This window comes from Lineus longissimus, chromosome 1, assembly GCF_910592395.1.
Source record: "Lineus longissimus chromosome 1, tnLinLong1.2, whole genome shotgun sequence".
NCBI classification, from domain to species: domain Eukaryota; kingdom Metazoa; phylum Nemertea; class Pilidiophora; order Heteronemertea; family Lineidae; genus Lineus; species Lineus longissimus.
In genome coordinates, this window is record NC_088308.1 from 16,120,680 (window position 1) to 16,141,591 (window position 20,912).

The 20,912-nt window shown below is 40.0% G+C and overlaps 2 protein-coding genes across 12 annotated transcripts in view; one reads left to right on the forward strand and one right to left on the reverse strand.

Annotated features, from left to right (window-relative positions):
• LOC135488774 (caskin-2-like) overlaps positions 1–20,912 on the reverse strand; it is a 172,037-nt gene that overhangs the window by 72,169 nt on the left and 78,956 nt on the right. For all 11 annotated transcript variants that reach the window (XM_064773679.1, XM_064773600.1, XM_064773650.1 and 8 more), the window contains one exon: positions 8,663–8,808. In XM_064773679.1, coding sequence (XP_064629749.1) covers positions 8,663–8,808 — 146 coding nt within the window. The remainder of the gene's footprint in view (positions 1–8,662; positions 8,809–20,912) is intronic.
• LOC135488805 (uncharacterized) overlaps positions 1–20,912 on the forward strand; it is a 51,052-nt gene that overhangs the window by 22,491 nt on the left and 7,649 nt on the right. The window lies entirely within an intron of this gene.

Sequence of the window (20,912 nt, forward strand, 5' to 3'; positions counted from 1 at the left end):
GGATTTGGGAGTCAATATAAGGGGTCAACATGCAAAAACAAATCGCAGGAGGGATCATTTACTATATCTTTGAGAATCCCAGTCACAGTTAATGGTTGCTTGTATTGGCTTATCAAACAACTTATCAGAGTGAAACCAGTTTTCTCTCGGCTTGCAGTACTGCAGAATTCCACCACATCCAACATGATGGCCTGCTAAGCCGTGGGCAATTGGTTTCCAGGGACAGAACAGATGATGCTAATGAGGCAATGACAATGGCAGAAAACGAATACAGCACTTTACAAAAACCGCAGGCAGAAATGACATGCAGGAAAAAGATTACATCCTAGAATCGGGCATCTGTAAAACAAGAAATGAGAAATGAAGAAATGGAACAGAAATTAAGGGGGGTTGGATGCATGTGCTCCCAGATCATTTTAGAGGATCTGATCGGGGATTCTGTGAAGTGGCCAATTGGGGTACACCAATCATTAGTAGAGAGGATGGCTTTCTCGTTGAAATAACATTAAATGTCCTTCATGACGTATCTGATGTCTAGTTAAAACATGATTCTGAAAATTCCAGTTAAGCGGCAATTTTAATTTATTCAGTGATGAATTTGCTGGTATAAGTGGACTTGTTGTTTTCATGTTTCACACGCACATCTACCGGGCAGGAAAATGGCTAACACCGCGCGTAGCCCAACGGAGATGACGTCGTCCCTCCTCCGAGACTTGGATTGGGAAAGGCTATCCTGATCCTGATCTCAGAACGAGATAGCCCATCTCTATATTATAAAAAAATTGCATTTTCCAGAATACAGTTTTCAGTCTGGTCAAGGACATTCATGCACTGACTCCACAGCGATGAGATCAAGTGAATCAGAACCAGAAGCACATCTAAGATGTACACTGAGCAAAAGTTTACATTACGAAGTTGCCGCATAAAATTTTCCACTTGATGGAATTGTGAAAGAAGATACCAAATGATGTTTTCATAGGACCCAGCAGAAGCTGGACAAATTCATCACCAACATGACCACAATTGGAACCATCAGATAGAGTGATTGATCAAATATGTTACATCCATGCCTGGGGAAGTATTTGCCAAGGGCATGAGGTTTCAATGGAGACAACCTTTCTTCATCATAGCTCATGTTTGCACACTTTGAGTACTTGCCGTGATTCCTCTGGCAAAATGAGTCATTGGCACAAAAAAGTTTTGTTTGGGGTTTTATGGAAATCTCAATTCCGTACTGAAATAGCTGCAAGTAAGCCGCATCTGCAGGGGTCAAATTGCTCGAAGCAGAATCTGAAGACTTAAACCTTGCACTTCAATGCTAGATTGGAGATATTGGGGTAGGATTTCAGCACACTAAAGGCTTGTCAAACTATCTGATTTCAAAACATCCCATCTCGACTGAAAAGAAATGCATTTTTATGACCTCCCTTTTAAATCTTTCTGAAAGATGCAATGTTTTGAAGCAAATATTGAGAATCTTTCTATAACATTCATTGATGTCACACCATCACTGTTGGCTAATTTGGGCAGTTTTTGGTAAGCAATAAGTCAATCTTTCTGCAACCACGGTCAAATATGACCAAATATAAGGCTACCGGTTTACTGAATCAGTACAAATGAAATGGCCAGGGCCATTGTGCTCACCTCATGTGGAGGAAAGATGGATAAAGATCATGGTATTGTGTCATGTAGTGTTAGGTTTGATGTAGGTCCAAGCAATTACAATTTCCCCAAAATGGCCAATTTACAGTACATTCGACCTCTGTGACCTTGAAAAGTAGGTCAAATCAAAGAAGACCCGGGTGACACATTGAATGGTTGTTAGAATTAGATGTACCTATGATATAAAATTGGTGCCAATCGGGCAAGTTATACTAGGAATAATGGCATTTTGAAGAATTTAGGATTTGGCCCCCTCCCTGGAGGCCAAACGGCAAATCAGATCGCACCAAACTTCGGTACCTGAGATCACCTGACCAAGGGGAACATGTGTACTTAATTTGTGATCAATAGTCATTGCAGTTAAGAAACGTGCCATAGTTACGGCCTGACGGCCAATTTACGCCATTTGACCTCTGTGACCTTGACAAGAAGGTCAAATTAAAAACATGTGTGACATATACTGTATGGTGGTTAGGTGTACCCATGATATCAAATTGGTGGCAATCGGGCAAAAAGTTAAGGAATAATCACATTTTTAAGGTTTTTGGATTTTGCCCCCTGGTGGTCAAGTGGTGAATCATATTGGACCAAACTTCGGTCCCTGAGATTACCTGACTAAGGGGTAAATGTGTACCAAATTTGGGATCAATAGTCATTGCAGTTTAGAAACGTGCCATCGTTACATCCTGACGGCCAATTTACACCATTTGACCTCTGTGACCTGGAAAAGGAGGTCAAATCAAAAACCCGGAGGATATATGATGCACCTTTGCTAGAAGTACCTACCATATTTTTTTCAAAATTTCCCGACTACTATTAAGGGAGATATTGCATATTTTCACTTTTAACGTTTGGCCCCCTGGTGGCCAAACCATGAAACGAATCGGACCAAAACTTGGTCTCCAAGGTGTCATTACATAAGGGTACATGTGTACCAAGTTTCAACTCAATAGCTCTAACAGTTACGAAACGTGCCCTGCTAACGGACGACGGACGACGACGGACGGCGACGACGACGACGGACGACGGACGACGGACGACGGACGCCACGGTATGGGATAAGCTCACCTCTGCTAAGAGGTGAGCTAAAAATGGGCCATAAATCAACTCCTCAACTAAAATCTATAAGACACATCTAGCCAGAACCAAAATCACCAGAGTTCATACCTCCAGTCGAAATAATTATCAAAGTGGCCATCACAGAAGCATTGCGATAGATATCTAAGTATGCAGCTACCAGTTTCTCTCGATGTCACCACCAAACAATTTTTCCAACACAGAATCAAAAACACCAGCAGGATTCCTTTTTACTGTAGTGTAAGGATGGCAAGGTTGTTGAATACCAAAGATTTTATCGTTTTCGAGTCATCATGTGCACTACATGGAATGGGAGATGCAACCTTAAATGGAATAGCCTATCTCATCTCTGCCATACTATTAACCCTTTCATTTTTTAGCCAGCGCCGCCATGTGCTGACAGTCAATACCAATAACATCGCAGCTAATCGAAAGCATCGCCATCTATACTATTCAGGATGAAACCGATTATGCCCGAGTGCGTTTAGCATATCTGGAGAGGTTGTGACCAGTCCTGGTGAATAAATATTTTAGAAGGGCATGACGTGCTATGCACGTCACCGCACGACATGGGATGATGTACATGATGTCCTGTGCACGTCACCCGCAGCGAAAGGGTTAAGGCAAAAGGCAGAAAGTACATGGTATCGAACAGGTTAGAGACTGGATCATGATAATATACAACAACTGGTGTCAGACTGACATTGCTTTAGAAGTGAGACAGATATACCACAACAAGCCTCTGCTATGTGCTTATCATACCTGAATTTTTTTCTAAGCCAACTATAAAAAGAAAGGCACAGGCGGGCATGTACATCTTGATCTAAAGTGTTTATCACACACAAACCAAGCCAGGCAGACTTCAAAGAATCGGCCAAAACTGACATTTCAATGGCAATGCTTATTTCTGGAAAATACTGACAGGGAAAATGATTTATGACATCGTAACATCAAATCAATGGGATCCTGGAGTAAGCAAATCACACACAAAATATCCCCAGGAAAAATACCAAAGAAATTTCTCAATCTTTTGGAAAAAATAAATGGTTTATGCTTTACAACTTGGCAGTCACCTCGACCTGCCAATGGATTGATAGATAGTAGGGAAAGAAAGTGAAGAGCAAAATTGGCCTCTTCACTATCACATTAGGGGGGGGGGGTAATAGTCCTGTTAGGTGAGGCTACTTTGGTCAAATCCTGAGTCAAGCTTAAAAGGTATCGCAACTTTCTCCCATGATATTTCCCTACTTCGACCTGATCCTGACTTATCTTTTCTTTCCAAATCGACGGCTGGAATGTTCAAGGGTAAAGGAAACACCTACGCTAAAACAAGCTGCTCTCGTAGCATCAATTTTATAATGGAATTTCCACAACAAAGTGAAAAGAATTATGACTGCCATTAGAGAATTACTTCATTTAATTGTTAATCAATGAAATGGAACTGAACGATGTATAAGGAGAGACTAAATGAGGAAGTGTCACTTGGCTGCAATGCATGGGGATTTAGGATGAAATGTACACCATAGTGATCCATCATCTTGATCGGAAACTATTAGAAATTTAGCTCGTTTGTCACATTATTGTCAAAGTGATATACTGGGTTAAATTGTTTTCGCAGTGATAGAGGCGTTAGTGAGGGGAGGGAAGGCTTCTCCACCTCCTCAGTTTTTTTGTGATAGTGCATGGTGGTGCTGGTGGCAGTGGTGCGGACTTTTCCAACCTGTAGACAGCCCTGCCTTCCACAGCCACTGGGCATCCTCCAAAAGTGTTTATCACCAAAATTTGGCAATCACCAAGCTTTTAATATATTTAATATTTAATTGCTTATTTTAAAGAAATGTTACAAAGTAATTTCTCACAAGTACAGTCCAAATCACAATTGATCTCCGTCCTGCTTCGCGTCATTGATGCGCAACATACGTGCGAATTACGTGCCAAGTTGTATGCTAATGACGCACCAGTGACCTGTTTACCTCCCTATGTTTCGTGTGAATTACGTGTGACCTACACTCGACTTATGCACGACCTACGCACTGCATAGCGCATCAATGATGCGCTAATGATGACAATTGAGATTTGGACCGTACATGAAGTGTGTGCTTACCAGACAAAATTTTTAGGTTTTTCTAATGAACAGATTTTAATACACAATCCAATATTCATTGAAATATGAAATAAAAGTAGCAGACAGAATTTATTTTTTGAAACTTGCCCGACTTGAGCTTTGAAAATCCTGGTAAGAATTGTGTTCAAAAATATTATAATCAGAATTTCTCGAAGGCATCTACTGACTCGCAGGCAAGAAAAGATCGTAGGGTTGAATTCTAAAAGGCCTTAGTCACAGTATATCATTGTTTCTAATACAAAATACATTACGCCTCGTTTTGATCGGAGCGGTCTTGGTATCGTAACCAATGACCGCCTGGGTAGGTATAAAATTCTGAATTTTAGCAGACGAATTATTTTCAACAAAAAAAGCAACGACTCAGCCCCACAAAACAATGTCAAGAACACGAGATTTTGAAGTATTCCCCGATATTGGGATTTGTGAAGTAGGGAGGATAGCCTCGGGAAATCACGACACTTGACTGGGAATTCCCTTGCTGCGTGACGTCATCTTCACAAGCAACAATATGGCGGAGTTCCGGACACCAGGCTGGATCATTCTTTGACGAAAACGGAACATATATACCTTTCAAATCGTATTTTTATTTGTTTAATTTTGAAACCTTTTAGAATAGAAATTAATACCTCGCTGTCGGTCATTGGTTGTATAATCAAGACCGCTCGGGTAGACCTCAAATTAGCTTGAGTTGTTGTTTGCTCGCCGAGGGTTTTGGACTGCATTTTCGGTCTACCCGAGCGGTCTTGATCATACAACCAATGACCGCCAGCTCGGTATTAATTCCTTAAATAAAGTTTATGGGCATGATAACAAACGACAACCCAAGCTATTCTAAGTCATGATCGCAGGAACTCAACATACACCAGTTCCATCTATGTTCTCTCGGTGAAACCAAGCACTCCTTTCCTTGCACCAAAATAACACCGATTCAGACTGCACAATGAAACAGTTTTCAAACATTATTCAATTATTCTACTCTATGTTTTAGTAATAAAATAGATCCGTTAGCTGTATGCTAAGCAGTAGGTTAAAGCTGATCTATATGCGTGAAACCCCACAATCATTGACAATGGCCAAATTGGACTGACCTCAAACATGATAGAGGCCCGCACTGCTTCACAAACCACAGTAAAGATCATGGCAATGACGTCCTGAGGAGGAAAAGAAATCCTGGCAATGGGGGATTTCAACTTGATACCTTTGGCACACCTAACTTAGATTCTGGGCCTGGAAGCTCTTCTTGTAAGTCAATGAAGTTGCAATTAGGTTGCTAACAACATTTGTATAGCTTGTATTATTACTACACAATACCAGACGAGCTTAGTGACACAGCTCAAGTGGTAAAGGCTGTTGGACTAAAATAGTAATTGTATAGCTTGTCTCACTACATGATAAAGTGAATTAAAGTTGGCCTTTCAATAGATGAGCTTAGTGACACAGCTCAAGTGGTAACAGAGCTGCCAACCCCTAAATACCCATTTCAGTATTTTCCCCCTGAATTTGTCTCTTTTTCAGTATTTTGGGGGGGTGGGTCTTTCAGTAACACATAAATGACTCATTATCACAAACTTTCAGTAGGTTTTTTGTTCCTTGAGAAGCACTAATAAAGTCCAATCTCCGTCAATTGCTTTGAAAATCGCATCAAATTCAAGCCGTCAAAATCTAAATCCGCCATATTGTAATCTGAGAGTGAGTCGTGCGCAACGCAGGAGAAACGCTGGCAGTATCATAATGCCAATGTATTTGAAAAAGTTAATGTGATTTGCGCGAGACTTGGCGATGCACAGAAATCAACAAAACGAAAAAAAATTGAACTTTTTTTTGAAAATCGTATTTTTGATAGCAATTCCGTAACGCCGTACTAAAATGCGTTTTTCGGCCAAAATCCGTACTAAATACGGAAAATCGTAACAGGTTGGCAGGCCTGTGGTAAAGGCTGTTGAACTAAAATAGTAATTGTATGGCTTGTCTCACAACATGATAAAGTGAATTAAAGTTGGCCTTTTAATAGATGAGCTTAGTGACACAGCTCAAGTGGTAAAGGCTGTTGAACTAAAATAGTAATTGTTTAGCTTGTCTCACTACATGATAAAGTGAATTAAAGTTGGCCTATTACTAGATGAGCTTAGTGACGCAGCTCTAGTGGTAAAAGCTGTTGAACTAAAATAGTAATTGTATGGCTTGTCTTACTACATGATAAAGTGAATTAAACTCGGCCTATTACTAGATGAGCTTAGTGACGCAGCTCTAGTGGTAAAAGCTGTTGAACTAAAATAGTAATTGTATGGCTTGTCTCACTACATGATAAAGTGAATTAAACTCGGCCTATTACTAGATGAGCTTAGTGACGCAGCTCTAGTGGTAAAAGCTGTTGAACTAAAATAGTAATTGTATGGCTTGTCTCACTACATGATAAAGTGAATTAAACTCGGCCTATTACTAGATGAGCTTAGTGACGCAGCTCTAGTGGTAAAAACTGTTGAACTAAAATAGTAATTGTATGGCTTGTCTCACTACATGATAAAGTGAATCAAACTCGGCCTATTACTAGATGAGCTTAGTGACGCAGCTCTAGTGGTAAAAGCTGTTGAACTAAAATAGTAATTGTATGGCTTGTCTTACTACATGATAAAGTGAATTAAAGTTGGCCTTTTAACAGATGAGCCTAGTGACACAGCTCAAATGGAAAAGACTGTTGAACTAAATTAGTAATTGTATGGCTTGTCTCACTACATGATAAAGTGAATTAAACTTGGCCTTTTACTAGATGCGCTTAGTGACACAGCTCAAGTGGTAAAGTCTTTTGGACTAAAATAGTAATTGTATAGCTTGTCTTACTTCATGAAAAAGTGAACTAAACTTGGCCTTTTACTTGATGAGCTTAGTGACACAGCTCAAGTGGTAAAGGCTGTTGGACTAATGCACACATATGGTTCAGAAGCTGGATCAGCCCAAAAGAGTTAATGATAAGAAAGACCAATTAGCCAGAACTAGAATTTTGGTAGTAGAATTATCGCCAAAATGCATGATGGTAATTGATTCACACCAATGAAGTATCTCACACTAATTGTCACAATCTTATTATAGTCATTTGCTAAAGCTCATTCACTTGATTAAGTGCAGCGGAATTCACAATTATCCATAGTCACGGAGCACCATTATCACCTCAAATCACCCAGCAGTAATTACGGCAAAAAGTTTAATTGTTTCTTGATACAGATTTTCAGATGGATGGCAAATTAACCCTTCTGTTGAGTTCAAAGGAACACTGTGGACCCGATAAGATGTGGCTAGCAATTTTTTTAATGTCTTGCTCAGTCAGTTTAAAAACAAAGCTGAAAAGTTTCTGATGAAAGAATGGCTATAATGCTGCGGTGCCGTTGAGTACTTCCCAGAATGAGGAGTTCAACACAGATCATTTTTATATGTGGCCTCAAAATAAGAATGCATACAGTCATGTACTTACTGACATGTCTGATATACTGGCAAATCCTTCTCAAATCGGCTTTACCACTAAAGGAAATATGTTACACACATTGCCAACAGACATGGACGACCTGTCGGCTGTACGTGAGTATCTGGTTTATATTAAGCATCCGCAGCAGTGTATGGCATCCGGTATAGCAAGGTTTACTGTACATGCTCCGAGCTAGCCAACAAGGTCTGTGATGTGCCTGTTTCCTTGGACTCGTAGAGTGAGGTCCTTCACCCACTTAGGAAACACCATGCCTTCTCCTTCAGGACCGAATTGTACATGAGGCATATATGGCGTTTATGTTGTAAAACAAAGTAACTCACCACTTCATGATGTCCGTGCTGACATGCGAGATGAAGCGGTGTTTCACCTTCATAGGCTGCTTCGGTCGATGAAGAGCCCCACTTCAACAGCAACTTGACTGGTTCCTCTTTACCTTGCCAGGCAGCATAGTGGAGGGGGCGCATCCCTGAAATGGCAAAAACAATCAAAAATATCAATTATCATGTCTGTAAAGTTGAGAGTGGCTGTTGTAATAGTTCTTATCAAAAGGCTTGGGAAGCTTTAGAATGACATGCCCACAAGCTTATGGCGAGCCAAAGAGAGGCCAAGAACTTTAATCTTTGTCTTCAATGACCTTTGATGGCAATCTGTCGGATTGCTTTATACTGAAACACAAGCAGTTTGGTAAAAGACTTTGCCAGGACGAATACCAATCAATACAAAGATAAGAATTGTCTTTTCCTATCCCCCACAATCCAAGAATGACAGAAGGCACAAAACAGTAAACCCATGAATCTTGATTACAATCCACTGGGCGCAACCTGCATGCCGAAGATGCATAATTGTGCAATTCTAAAACCAATATATAAATTTTGTATCAATTTTTTTTCGCAAGTTGACAGATCTAATTCAATGGGTGGCTTCAGGAGTGCGAGTGACAGTCTCAGTTTCAGTAGTGGGACCCCTTTAATCTGTGGTTTTATTTTGTAGCAGCAGTATTCTGGTTCAATGTATCACCATCAGATGGAGTAGGTGTACATTTGCAGCTTTGCATGGCACACCTTTCAAGCTTCAGCACAAGTGGAAAGAAACCACAGTAAAACGTGTTAAAGTTATCGAATTTTTCATCATCACAAAAGAAAGAGTCCCAACTTCACTTGTTATCTTGAAGTTCTGCACAATTCTGATGTGTTCATCGCATATTACCATGAACTTTAACCTCATTGGTCAATATGCGCATTCTCTTCAACACAATTCTTTACAATGTGACATGATGTTTGAAGATTTAAATGACCCAAGGGTTGACCATATAGAAATCGGAAACTTGTGTGCATATTCTCACATACATGTAGGTGGCCGTGTCATCATAGTCCAAAATTGGAGCTATGAAGTGTCACAGCATCCAGTTTGTCAATTTTGGATCTGTATCGAGTGTTTCACTCTATTTTCACCGATCTAAGACCATTTCTGAATATTCAAGTCAAGCCCAGCGAGATATCATGCACAAAATTTTGGACGACAACATGCTCAACAGGGACAGACAAATAGTTGCTGACACCAATTAGTCCAATAGGTATGACATCACGTCCTTGGGCTCTTGCAGTATTTGATGAAGCGGTCTTAAAATAAGCGTAACTAGAGTATGCACAATAATATAAAAAAATCTCCGACTAAAAACGCCAACACACATTTATCCCATAAAGGGTTAACATTATGAACTGAGGAAGTGCGATCAAGACAATTATAGTTGCTGTGGTGTAGAACACATCTTGTAGTACGCATGATTGTACCACATGACCCTACAACTCAGCAGGGATTTCAGTGCTGGTCCAAGTCACATTCACTTTACATTTCGATCCATGTTTGAACATCGGCTTTTAGTAAGATTTCGACTTGCACTATAGTTGGCTAGGAAGTGCAAAAAAGGGGACTATGTACTCAAGTACAGTACCGTAAAACACCGAGGAGTGGACTTTTGTTGGTACAGAAAGAATTAAATGGCCAATTAGTCATGAAGCTTTGAAATTATAGCAATTATCCAATAGTTGAAACACAGGCCACTCTTTTTTGGTCAGAAACAAGGCCATCGATGAATTGAAAAGACCCATGGCCACAGTTGACAGCTAAAAAGCCACTTGATGTGTAGTCCTACATGGAAATACTTTTGACATGTTTTTAAAGGTATTGAGTCAGTTTTTGATGCAACTTCATTCAGCTTTTAATACCTGGAACATGTTTTTTGTCTATCGAAGTAAAAGGTTCAATTTGTCAGTTGGCTACAATACAAGAATCTCTCGATTTACAACGGGCTGACTACATTTTTTTAAAATTCCTATTAAAAATGGTCCCAAGACCAGTCTAAACGTTGACGACAGGTACCACCATTTTAGCTAGAATTTGAAATCCTAATGCAATAAGAACTCCTTTAAAATGAAGTGAATGCCCATCCAAAATCTGGGAGTTCTAATCGCCATAGGATTTCAAGTTCTAGCTAAAATGGTGGTGACTATGGTCAACCCTTCACTATGCCTGGGAAAGGATTTGTAGTCTAGTGGCAATCAGTGAGCAAGCACGTTGACTCCCGAGCCCAATAATGGTAGTTCATAGCAAATAAGTCTGTTTGATTCACTCCTTCAAATCGCATTTGCCTTCCTCCTGTCCAATGACGATGTAAGCAAACCACGGCAAGATCTTAACTGCTGCTGAGACAAGAAAATTAATTGCTCTTTGCATGTTCATCAAGTCACTGGTAAACTAATGGGCATGAGGCTGCGGAGAGAAGCTCTGAATGTGTCCTTAGTGCCCAATCTCAGCCTCTTGATGGGTCTTTAATAGGCAATCTTAGCGCTGCTGAATCACACATCCTTAACAGTACAAATAAAGCTCAGAATGATGTATTAGACATAGAGTCAGTCAGGGGACTTTCAAGCTAGCTGCTAAACCCAGGAGGCCAATCAGAATCACATCAGAAGTGGTCGGCTTTAGTGGTGAACAGCCCCAGAACCCTTGCACTCAGTATCAGAGGTTTTTTCTCTATCTGCCTTATCAAGTTATACTTGGCTGTATCGATAGCCCTCTAACCTTTATAAAATGCCATTTCAAACGTTATTGATCGGCACAATCCTTGATGAGAAAGAGATGACAGATCAACCATTTTAACGACTGGTTGAGAGGCAGGCTGGAAAGTAAGACTCATAATATTAGCTGTGATGACTTGTCCCAAAGTAGAATGGAGGAGGAATGAAGTTGTCAGCAATATTGACCTGTATGTTCAAAGAAGGCTGTTCTTGTGTTGGCCCTCTGGAGACTCTACAGTGAACTGAGTTAATGATATGTAACAGTGATTATAGCACTTTCAACAACTCTTGAGTTGACCCTGTCGGACCACTAAATTAGGCTCTACAGTTAACTGAGTATATGATGCAGTAGTGAGTAACTAGGAACTTCAAAGAATATTGTAAGACTTTACAGTGATCGGAGTTAATGATGAAGCAATAAGTAACCCGCCTTCAAAGTATCTTGCGTTCACCATTTGGGGTTAGACTCTAAAATGAATTGAGAAACATAACAGTGAGTATAATATAGGATCTTCAAAGAATCTTGTGTTGGCCATCTGGAGCTGGGCTCTATACAGAGAACTATTAGTTAATGATGTAACTGTGAGTATAGCATCTTCAAAGAATCTTGTGTTGGACATCTGGGGTTAGACTCTGCAGGGAACTGAGTTAATGATGTATCAGTGGGTATAGCATCTTGTGTTGGTCTCCTGCAGTCAGACTCTACAGTGAACTCTGCATGATGTAGCAGCGAGTATAGCATCTTGTGTTGGCCATCAGGAGTTAGACTCTACAGTGAACTCTGTATGATGTAGCAGCGAGTATAGCACCTTGTGTTGTCCATCTGGAGTTATAGACTCTACAGTGAACTCTATATGATGTAGCAGCGAGTATAGCATCTTGTGTTGGCCTCCTGAAAGTAGACTCTACAGTGAACTCCCTATGATGTAGCAGCGAGTATATCATCTTGTGTTGGCCTCCTGGAAGTAGACTCTACAGTGAACTCTGTATGATGTAGCAGTGAGTATAGCACCTTGCGTTGGCCTGGTAGAGTTAGTCTCTACAGTAAACTCTGTATGATGTAGCAGCGAGTATAGCACCTTGTGTTGGCCTCCTGGAGTTAGACTCTACAGTGAACTCTGTATGATGTAGCAGCGAGTAAAGCATCTTGTGTTGGCCTCCTGAAAGTAGACTCTACAGTGAACTCTGTATGATGTAGCAGCGAGTATAGCATCTTGTGTTGGCCTCCTGAAAGTAGACTCTACAGTGAACTCTGTATGATGTAGCAGCGAGTATAGCATCTTGTGTTGGCCTCCTGAAAGTAGACTCTACACTGAACTCTGTATGATGTAGCAGCGAGTATTGCATCTTGTGTTGGCCTCCTGAAAGTAGACTCCACAGTGAACTCTGTATGATGTAGCAGCGAGTATAGCATCTTGTGTTGGCCTCCTGAAAGTAGACTCTACAGTGAACTCCCCATGATGTAGCAGCGAGTATAGCATCTTGCGTTGGCCTCCTGGAAGTAGACTCTACATTGAACTCTGTATGATGTAGCAGCAAGTATAGCATCTTGCGTTGGCCTCCTGGAAGTAGACTCTACAGTGAACTCCCTATGATGTAGCAGCGAGTATAGCATCTTGTGTTGGCCTCCTGGAGTTAGACTCTACAGTGAACTCTGTATGATGTAGCAGTGAGTATAGCACCTTGTGTTGGCCTGGTAGAGTTAGTCTCTACAGTAAACTCTGCATGATGTAGCAGCGAGTATAGCACCTTGTGTTGGCCTCCTGGAGTTAGACTCTACAGTGAACTCTGTATGATGTAGCAGCGAGTATAGCACCTTGTGTTGTCCATCTGGAGTTATAGACTCTACAGTGAACTGATGAGCAGCTTTAGGTAATCTTGTTTTGGACTTCTGGAGGTGAACTTTACAGTGAATTCGACTCGTCATGGTATCCCATGAAGCTAGCAGTGCCCTCAACTCAAGCTACATGTAGCTTGGTATTTACACACCACCACACCATACACCTGTACAGGCAAGGTGTAATCAGTTTTCATAACCTGTATCTGCCCAGCCATTGCATCTGTTCTGAATTTGAAACCAGGAGAAGGAACATCTACACGAAAGGATGTCTGCAATGGTTTACAAAAAAATTAGAACTGCAGCAAACCTACCTCAAACAATTTGACAAGGGAAACCAAGGAGGCATTACACCAGTCTGGTCAGCAATAAAATTAAATAGGGACAATTTGGGTGTGTGATTAAGGGGGCCAGGAGGATATACCCATGACTGCCACCACGCACTGCCACATGCAGCATCACACTAAAACTGATCTCTATGAAGGATTTTCACTGCAAATTTCAGGTAAAAGGTACTTCGCACACCAGTGATTCAGCCTACTTTTTATATTTTCTCGGGCGGTGAAAATGAACCATCTCGTTTCCTATTCATATAAGTCTGACACAGATCAGTTTAGCGAGGCCTGCTGAACTTGTGGACAAAAGGGTCTGCAATAGTTCCATTCAGTAACTTGCATATGTCTTGATGATGCTTTGATATCTACTGAGGTGAGGGAAGGGCATTGTATTTGTCGCAGGAAATACGCTTTAATTTAGAGTTTACCTACTAGTGTTGTGTTTATTGCAGTTGAGTGATTTTTCAACATTCCTATTTGGAGAAGTCACAACAACTGGAAGCCTTTTGTGTATGAAAAACCAACATCTCACGGCCAACTTGTCCCTTAATAAATCTACCTTGACACTTATTTCAACATATGAAAGCTGAGTTGCTTATCCACAAATGTCTTCAGTTTCTGTCATCCCAGCTGGCCCCACCAAACTCGCAACAAATCAAGCCTGATTTTAAAGTTGAAGTTTAACTTCTTTTCAACATTTTTTATACTCCTGGAACAATACCAGCCCAAAGAGCTTCATCCGCTTATCAGTCTTCCAGTGGAGCAACTTATATTACAAAGTTCATCACTTAGCCTTCAAAGTCTCACTTGGATGGAAACAAATGGATAGCTTAAACATTGTTAAAGAGTCTCTTATCCTGCACCACCCAATCAGGAGTCTGTACCATGAACACTGAACCATGCCACCACTGCTACCCCACATCCTATGCCCAGTTTCAGGAATTCTTTATTCAAGAAACTTGTAATTTTTTCCCCCACAAAGTCAATGAGAAAACAGAGCGAACACCAGGAAAGCTTTGATTTCGAACTTGTAGCCCTGATTGTTCTCATGAGAAAGCAAGCATGGTCTTCCAACCATGTCTAGAGTAGGGTGATCTGAACAAGATTCATATGTGTCTATAAAATCATGATAACACCGTTAATACAATTAGTGTGATCCCTAGTTGAGATAATGAAGTATTCATGAGCAAATGATTCATTTCTGAAGAATCACAAGGGAATTGACACAATGTCCCAATTTAAATGTATCCCAAACATGATTCAATCAACTAAACATGTTTCTGTTGTATTGTACATGTACATTGCATATAAGGCAAGAAAATTTGAGGATATGCATAGACAAGTGACGCGTCACAAGCATCCCATGCTATACAGACATTACCTGCTATGCATGCCCCGCTTTACAGGCAGGAAGAATACTCCTGTGGTTGCATCCTTTGTTACTTAGGGTGAACAAGTGCACATACGGCTGGTGTATAGCTGAAAGGAAAATCTGGGCAAGTAGTGAATTGAAGTACCCTACATAACTAAGAACATGATCAATGGACGCTTATCCATGGGTGTATAGCCTGGTATGCTTGTACACAGTCGTCTACATACTTGGTAAATCAATGCTATTGTTAACTGCCTCCCCCCATCACAGAGGATGTGAAATAATGTCTGATATCTATTTCAGGCATCTATTTGTGTCCCTGACCCGGCTAAAATTTGCAACCAAAGTGTACCACCTTTGGATTACATCATGGTTGACGACAACAAACTGTGCCACGCGGGCCAGTGACGTAAATCAGACAAACGGAACGCTTTGTTTTTCTGCCAGTAAATGGAAAATAAAGTGCTTTTGAAATACCGAAAATCAGCAAGAATCAGTAAAATCTCTTTTGGGGTTTCATCCTGTGTGGGATGGTCCCCATGACATATCAGACAAGTTACGAGTAATTATACTCCTTAAATCATAGCAATCAAAGCTAAGATCAAAAGCTTAAAATGGCATCCCTCTTTAGAGGTAAATATCGATTTCAGTTTAAAAGGTTTAACATTTTGGATTTAATGATGAAAGTGGATACAGTGTTCATATCTGTTTGTGTTGTTCCATCAGCAACCAGTGCTTGCTCTTTGAACTTTAAAGCCCAAAAAAGTCGCAATAAATGATGGAAGTGGAAGCAGAGTTCAAGTTGATTTCATTGGCATTGTTCTTTTAAAACAAAAGCAACAAATACATGGACTTTGATCATAAAATACACCAATGAAGTTCAGACTGCAGAATCTCTCAGACATGTAGTCTATCTGCACTTGGTGTTTTTCAATCCGATAACTTCAAATACTGCTCATTCTCACAATGCACCTTTTAACATGCCAATAGATATATTCATAAGAAACTGTCGTGATAACTTAGATTTCTATACCCCATGAGGTTGGTCTCAATCTTCTTGGCATGATGACTTCAACATTTGTATGCATAATAACTGTACTATGGTACAGTGTATATTGCATCTCTGTTTTCCTGGACCACCAGTACTTACATGTATGTACGCCATACCCCTTTAAATGGTCAACGCATTACATTTGAAATATTCATGATTTTTTAATCAAAATTGACAGTGCTTTTGCAAAAGTAAAAAAAAAACAAGTGCTTCCTAACATATCCTTGTTAACAGTATTTGTTGACAATGATCAATATCAACATTTAAGTCTAAATTAATTACCTGTCACTCTACATAAGTTTAATACGCTGATTAGCCACGGATGCTCAAACTCGCCAGACAGAAATTATGATGTCTGTCATACATGGTCAAACATTATTAGAAAGCTTATTAACATGTTTATGTCATATTATTGCTAATTACCCAATCAACAGAGTAAATAATTTGAGTGCCTGACAGAGCAGAATAACCAAATACTCTTGCTTCCTTCAAAACACAATTTAGCATAACCCTACGTATAATCAGTAAAAAAATTGAGTGGCTGACAGGGCAGATTAAACAAATATCAGTGTTTCTATTAGAATACAATTCATGATAACCCAACAAAATCACTATTGAATTGATTTAGCTGACAGCCTAACTGAATATCCATCACACTCCTTTGGCATGTTTGGTCACCTACATGTAACGGCAGCAAAGACGAGTTCACCATTCCTGATCTCCCACCACATCAAAGGCTCTATGTTATACTGCCATCCATCCAGGGATTTATCTAAGGATTGCAACACCAGTACTTGTGGGATAGGAGATGGGGGGGGGGGGGGGGAGAGGGGGTGATACTACAGACCTAGATAGGTTCCCTGTCCAAAGATTATGCTGATAATTCCAGCACAAGTTTAATTCTAGTCAAAGGAATATTCTCATCTCAAATCTCACATGCGCCGACAATCTCTGGTGAGAGAAGGCAAAACAATCTGCACGTGTTATACCTAACAGTCCAACCTTTCGTCAATTTACAGCAATGTGCAGAAAGCGTTGAAAATGTAAAGACTTCACTGGGGGCATGTTGCCAGTATGGTGGACATGATCAGTCCTCATGCATTTACAGAAAATCAAAATGGGTCCAGTCTACTACAGACATATTTTTGAATTTTCTGCATTGTAAAGTATGCTCTTGAAATAAAGCCAAAAACAAAGACAACAGATTTTTACAAGAAAACTGGGAAGGCCTTTCCTGAATCTTGCAGTAACTAGACAGATACCGCCTCTCCCGGTAAAAGGGTCATTAACGAAAATACTTGGTCATTCCCTCTCCCGCCAAGGATCCATCTTGGTAGCAGGCTGCCAGCACTACCGTTATCTTCGTGGATCACCAGACTCGTCACCTCGACCCATGCACCAACAAAATTATGAGTATGACAGTCACGGGTACTTTTCCCCAATACAAATTATTCATTTATCATTGCATAGACATTATCAAAACAATTATTGGCCATCATCGGCCAATCATCGGGCAATTGTTTCCACTGCCATTCCTCAGAGGGTAATGTGATGATGCCAAAACAGTAGCATGCAAGATTAATACTAACAGTTGGACGTGACATGCTTAGCTAAAAATGTTTGAGCTAGCAATATTGTGTGACCCGTAACCAAGGTTCTGATCTGACCCAAATTTACTTCACACCATCTTTGGATGTCCTTTTTTTCAACTCTTGAGGAGTCGATCCCCTCTCCCGCTGCATTCAAGAAGTTTATTCCACCGTAAATTACAAAATAATTCAAAAAAAATTCCTGACACAAAGCACTTTTTCAATACCTTTTTCTCTCTATCCATCAGCATGTACAGTGCTTCACACTTACAGACTATTTCCAACTCTTTTTTTATCTAATCATCTTAATTAATTTTTCCGCATTCAAACTGCGCAAATTCAAGGTCCCCTGTCTGAATATCATGTACAGTATCTTAAATATTTAGACACTAATGTCCAAATTATTTGCCTGAGCAAATCAAAACTAAGACATCTTATCCTCAAGGGACAACAATTCATCAGCCAAATGGCTTCGACGCCAATGAGGGATGTTACGTCTTAAGATGCAAACAATTCCTAATCTATTTCATAAACTGCATCAAGTAATTGCTAGAAGTGCTGAATGTTACATATCACTTTGTGCAGATTGGGTGACAGGCGTGAGTAATGGTAAGATTATCTCTTCAAGCATCAAGTGTAGGCAAGTTGGGGCTTTCAGACTGAATAGGGAATGCCTATGGCAAGCCAAAGCGGAATTTATTCAAGACTTTAGAATTACCATTCAAGAAGGAAATATATGTTCAAGACTAAAATATGTTCAACCTTGAAACAAATGTTTTCAACCTTGAATAAAATATGTTCAACCTTGAATAAAATATGTTCAACCTTGAATAAAATATGTCCAACCTTGAACAAAATATATTCAACCTTGAACAAAATATATTCAAGACTCACGTGACCATATTCAAGACGCACGTGACCACAAAATTGATGACGTAGAGCGTAGAATCTGTGGTACTTCCGATGCGTTCTGTTTCACGACAGGCATTGCGCATTTTGAAGCTATAATTTGCCTGATATGTCTGTGAAACATGTATCGACTCTGACATTCACTCGGCATCCATGTCATGATGTGTAGAATTACAGTACATGTCAGGTGTAGGCGGCTAGGTACGTGTACAACCATGTGTCAAAACCTCGTGCGAACAATTCGAGCTCCGAAACGCAACACAAGTACCATGGGTTCGGGAAAGTCCGGACGCGGGTTCGGGAAAGTCCGTAAAGCATCAAAACATGAGCAACTACGTCATCAATTTTGTGGTCACGTGCGTCTTGAATATGGTCACGTGAGTCTTGAATATATTTTGTTCAAGGTTGAATATATTTTGTTCAAGGTTGACAATATTTGATTCAAGGTTGACAATATTTGATTCAAGGTTGACAATATTTGATTCAGGATTGAACATATTTTGGTCTTGAACATATATTTAACTTCTTGAATAGTAATTCCACGGTCTTGAATAAATTCCGCTTTGGCTTGCCATAAATGCCCAACCCTTGTAATCAAATTTTTATGATCTTTGGCTTTGCACAGGTTGTCTCACAAAAGTACCGAGGCATTTCACATTGCTGCATTTGTTAAGGGTTGATCATAGTCACCACCATTTTGACTCCGACTTGAAATCGATTAAAGCAATTAGAACTCTTTCCATAACTCATGAAGTTAATCAATGCCAATTTCAAGGGTTGGAGTCTGTTCTCAGGAAAACAGAGAACTGACTCCCACCCTTGAAATTGGCATTCACTTTGTTTTGAAAGAGTTCTCAATACTTTAGTGTTTCAAGTTCGAGCCAAAATGGTGGTGCATGTGGGCAACCCTTAACAAGTCTTTCCATCCGACTCAATACAAAGTGGTTCATCCTTGAAGTGTGAAGTCAAAGCTCCAGCGATTATGTGTCTCCCAACTTTACTTACAGCCATCGGGTCTTCAAAAGACCAGCATCGATTGACTATTCACCTACATTAAATTACAGGAGATCAATGTGAGAGTGATTCAAAATCCAGCTTGTTGACTAGCTTCAACATCTTGCGGATTTTTGAATTAAAGAGGTTGTTCCCTCTTGTGTTAAGTAAAAAAAATTATTAGCTTGCTTGCCATTGAGGCAATAGGCACTGGCTATTTTCCTCATCTTTGAGTCAAAAGATAGGAGACAAAATGCATTGTATCCTACAAATAGAGGGGACATTTTAACTCTGATAGTCAATCCAGGGATGTTTTTCACAAGGTTTGGCAAGGGGATGTTTTAGCTTGAAATGCCTTTGCTCATACGATCACCAAATTAATATTCCACAGGTATCACTCTTTGACTCAACAAACCCAAACATATTTTTATTTTTTTCATTAGAATCTTTTTTAAATCCATGAGACTTGGCTGTTATGATCAAATCATTGGTAATCATGTCTATTTCTATAGCTAAAAACAAACAGAGTTGAAATCAACAAGGTTTGAAAATGACACTCCACATCATCTTGGTAGTGATTCGGCAGCCCTTCCATGTCCAGCTGAGCTCACTTGAGATGTACCGCCAGAGTAATCAACATCGTTACATTGGTATGACTCGAGTCCGGTCCAGATCTTGGCAATATTCTCTAGCGCATTAGAACATGATGGAAAAGGCTGTCAATTTGGATCTTCTCATCTTTTGGTTAGATCTGATGAATCTATGGCTCACATGTCTGTTCCCATTAGACTGGGTGAATGTCATGTCATGTCATGTCCAATTTCTATCCATTTCAGTTGTGACTTTTCGTGGAAGAGACAAAGCACAAGACTGATTCAATTTTCTGCATCAAAATACAGTCAACTGGTAGCTTGGCCTGAAACTAATTCTGTGGTTGTTGCAGAAATTTTGTAACTGGGTATTGGTAAAATTGGTATTTGCGATTCAAGAATTGGAAGGTTGTATCATTTTATGTCCCAATCCAGAGTGGAGCTGACAAACCTAGTGTGAATGGCCTCCTTCACCCTACACTCAAACAGCTTCACTTAACAGTCTAAATTTCAGACTAAATTCCCCCAAAATGAAAATAACACAGAGATTTTAGTGACATCTTATAAAAATGGCCAGGGCCATTGTGCTCACCTCATGTGGAGGAAAGATGGATAAAGATCATGGTATTGTGTCATGTAGTGTTAGGTTTGATGTAGGTCCAAGCAATTACAATTTCCCCAAAATGGCCAATTTACAGTACATTCGACCTCTGTGACCTTGAAAAGTAGGTCAAATCAAAGAAGACCCGGGTGACACATTGAATGGTTGTTAGAATTAGATGTACCTATGATATAAAATTGGTGCCAATCGGGCAAG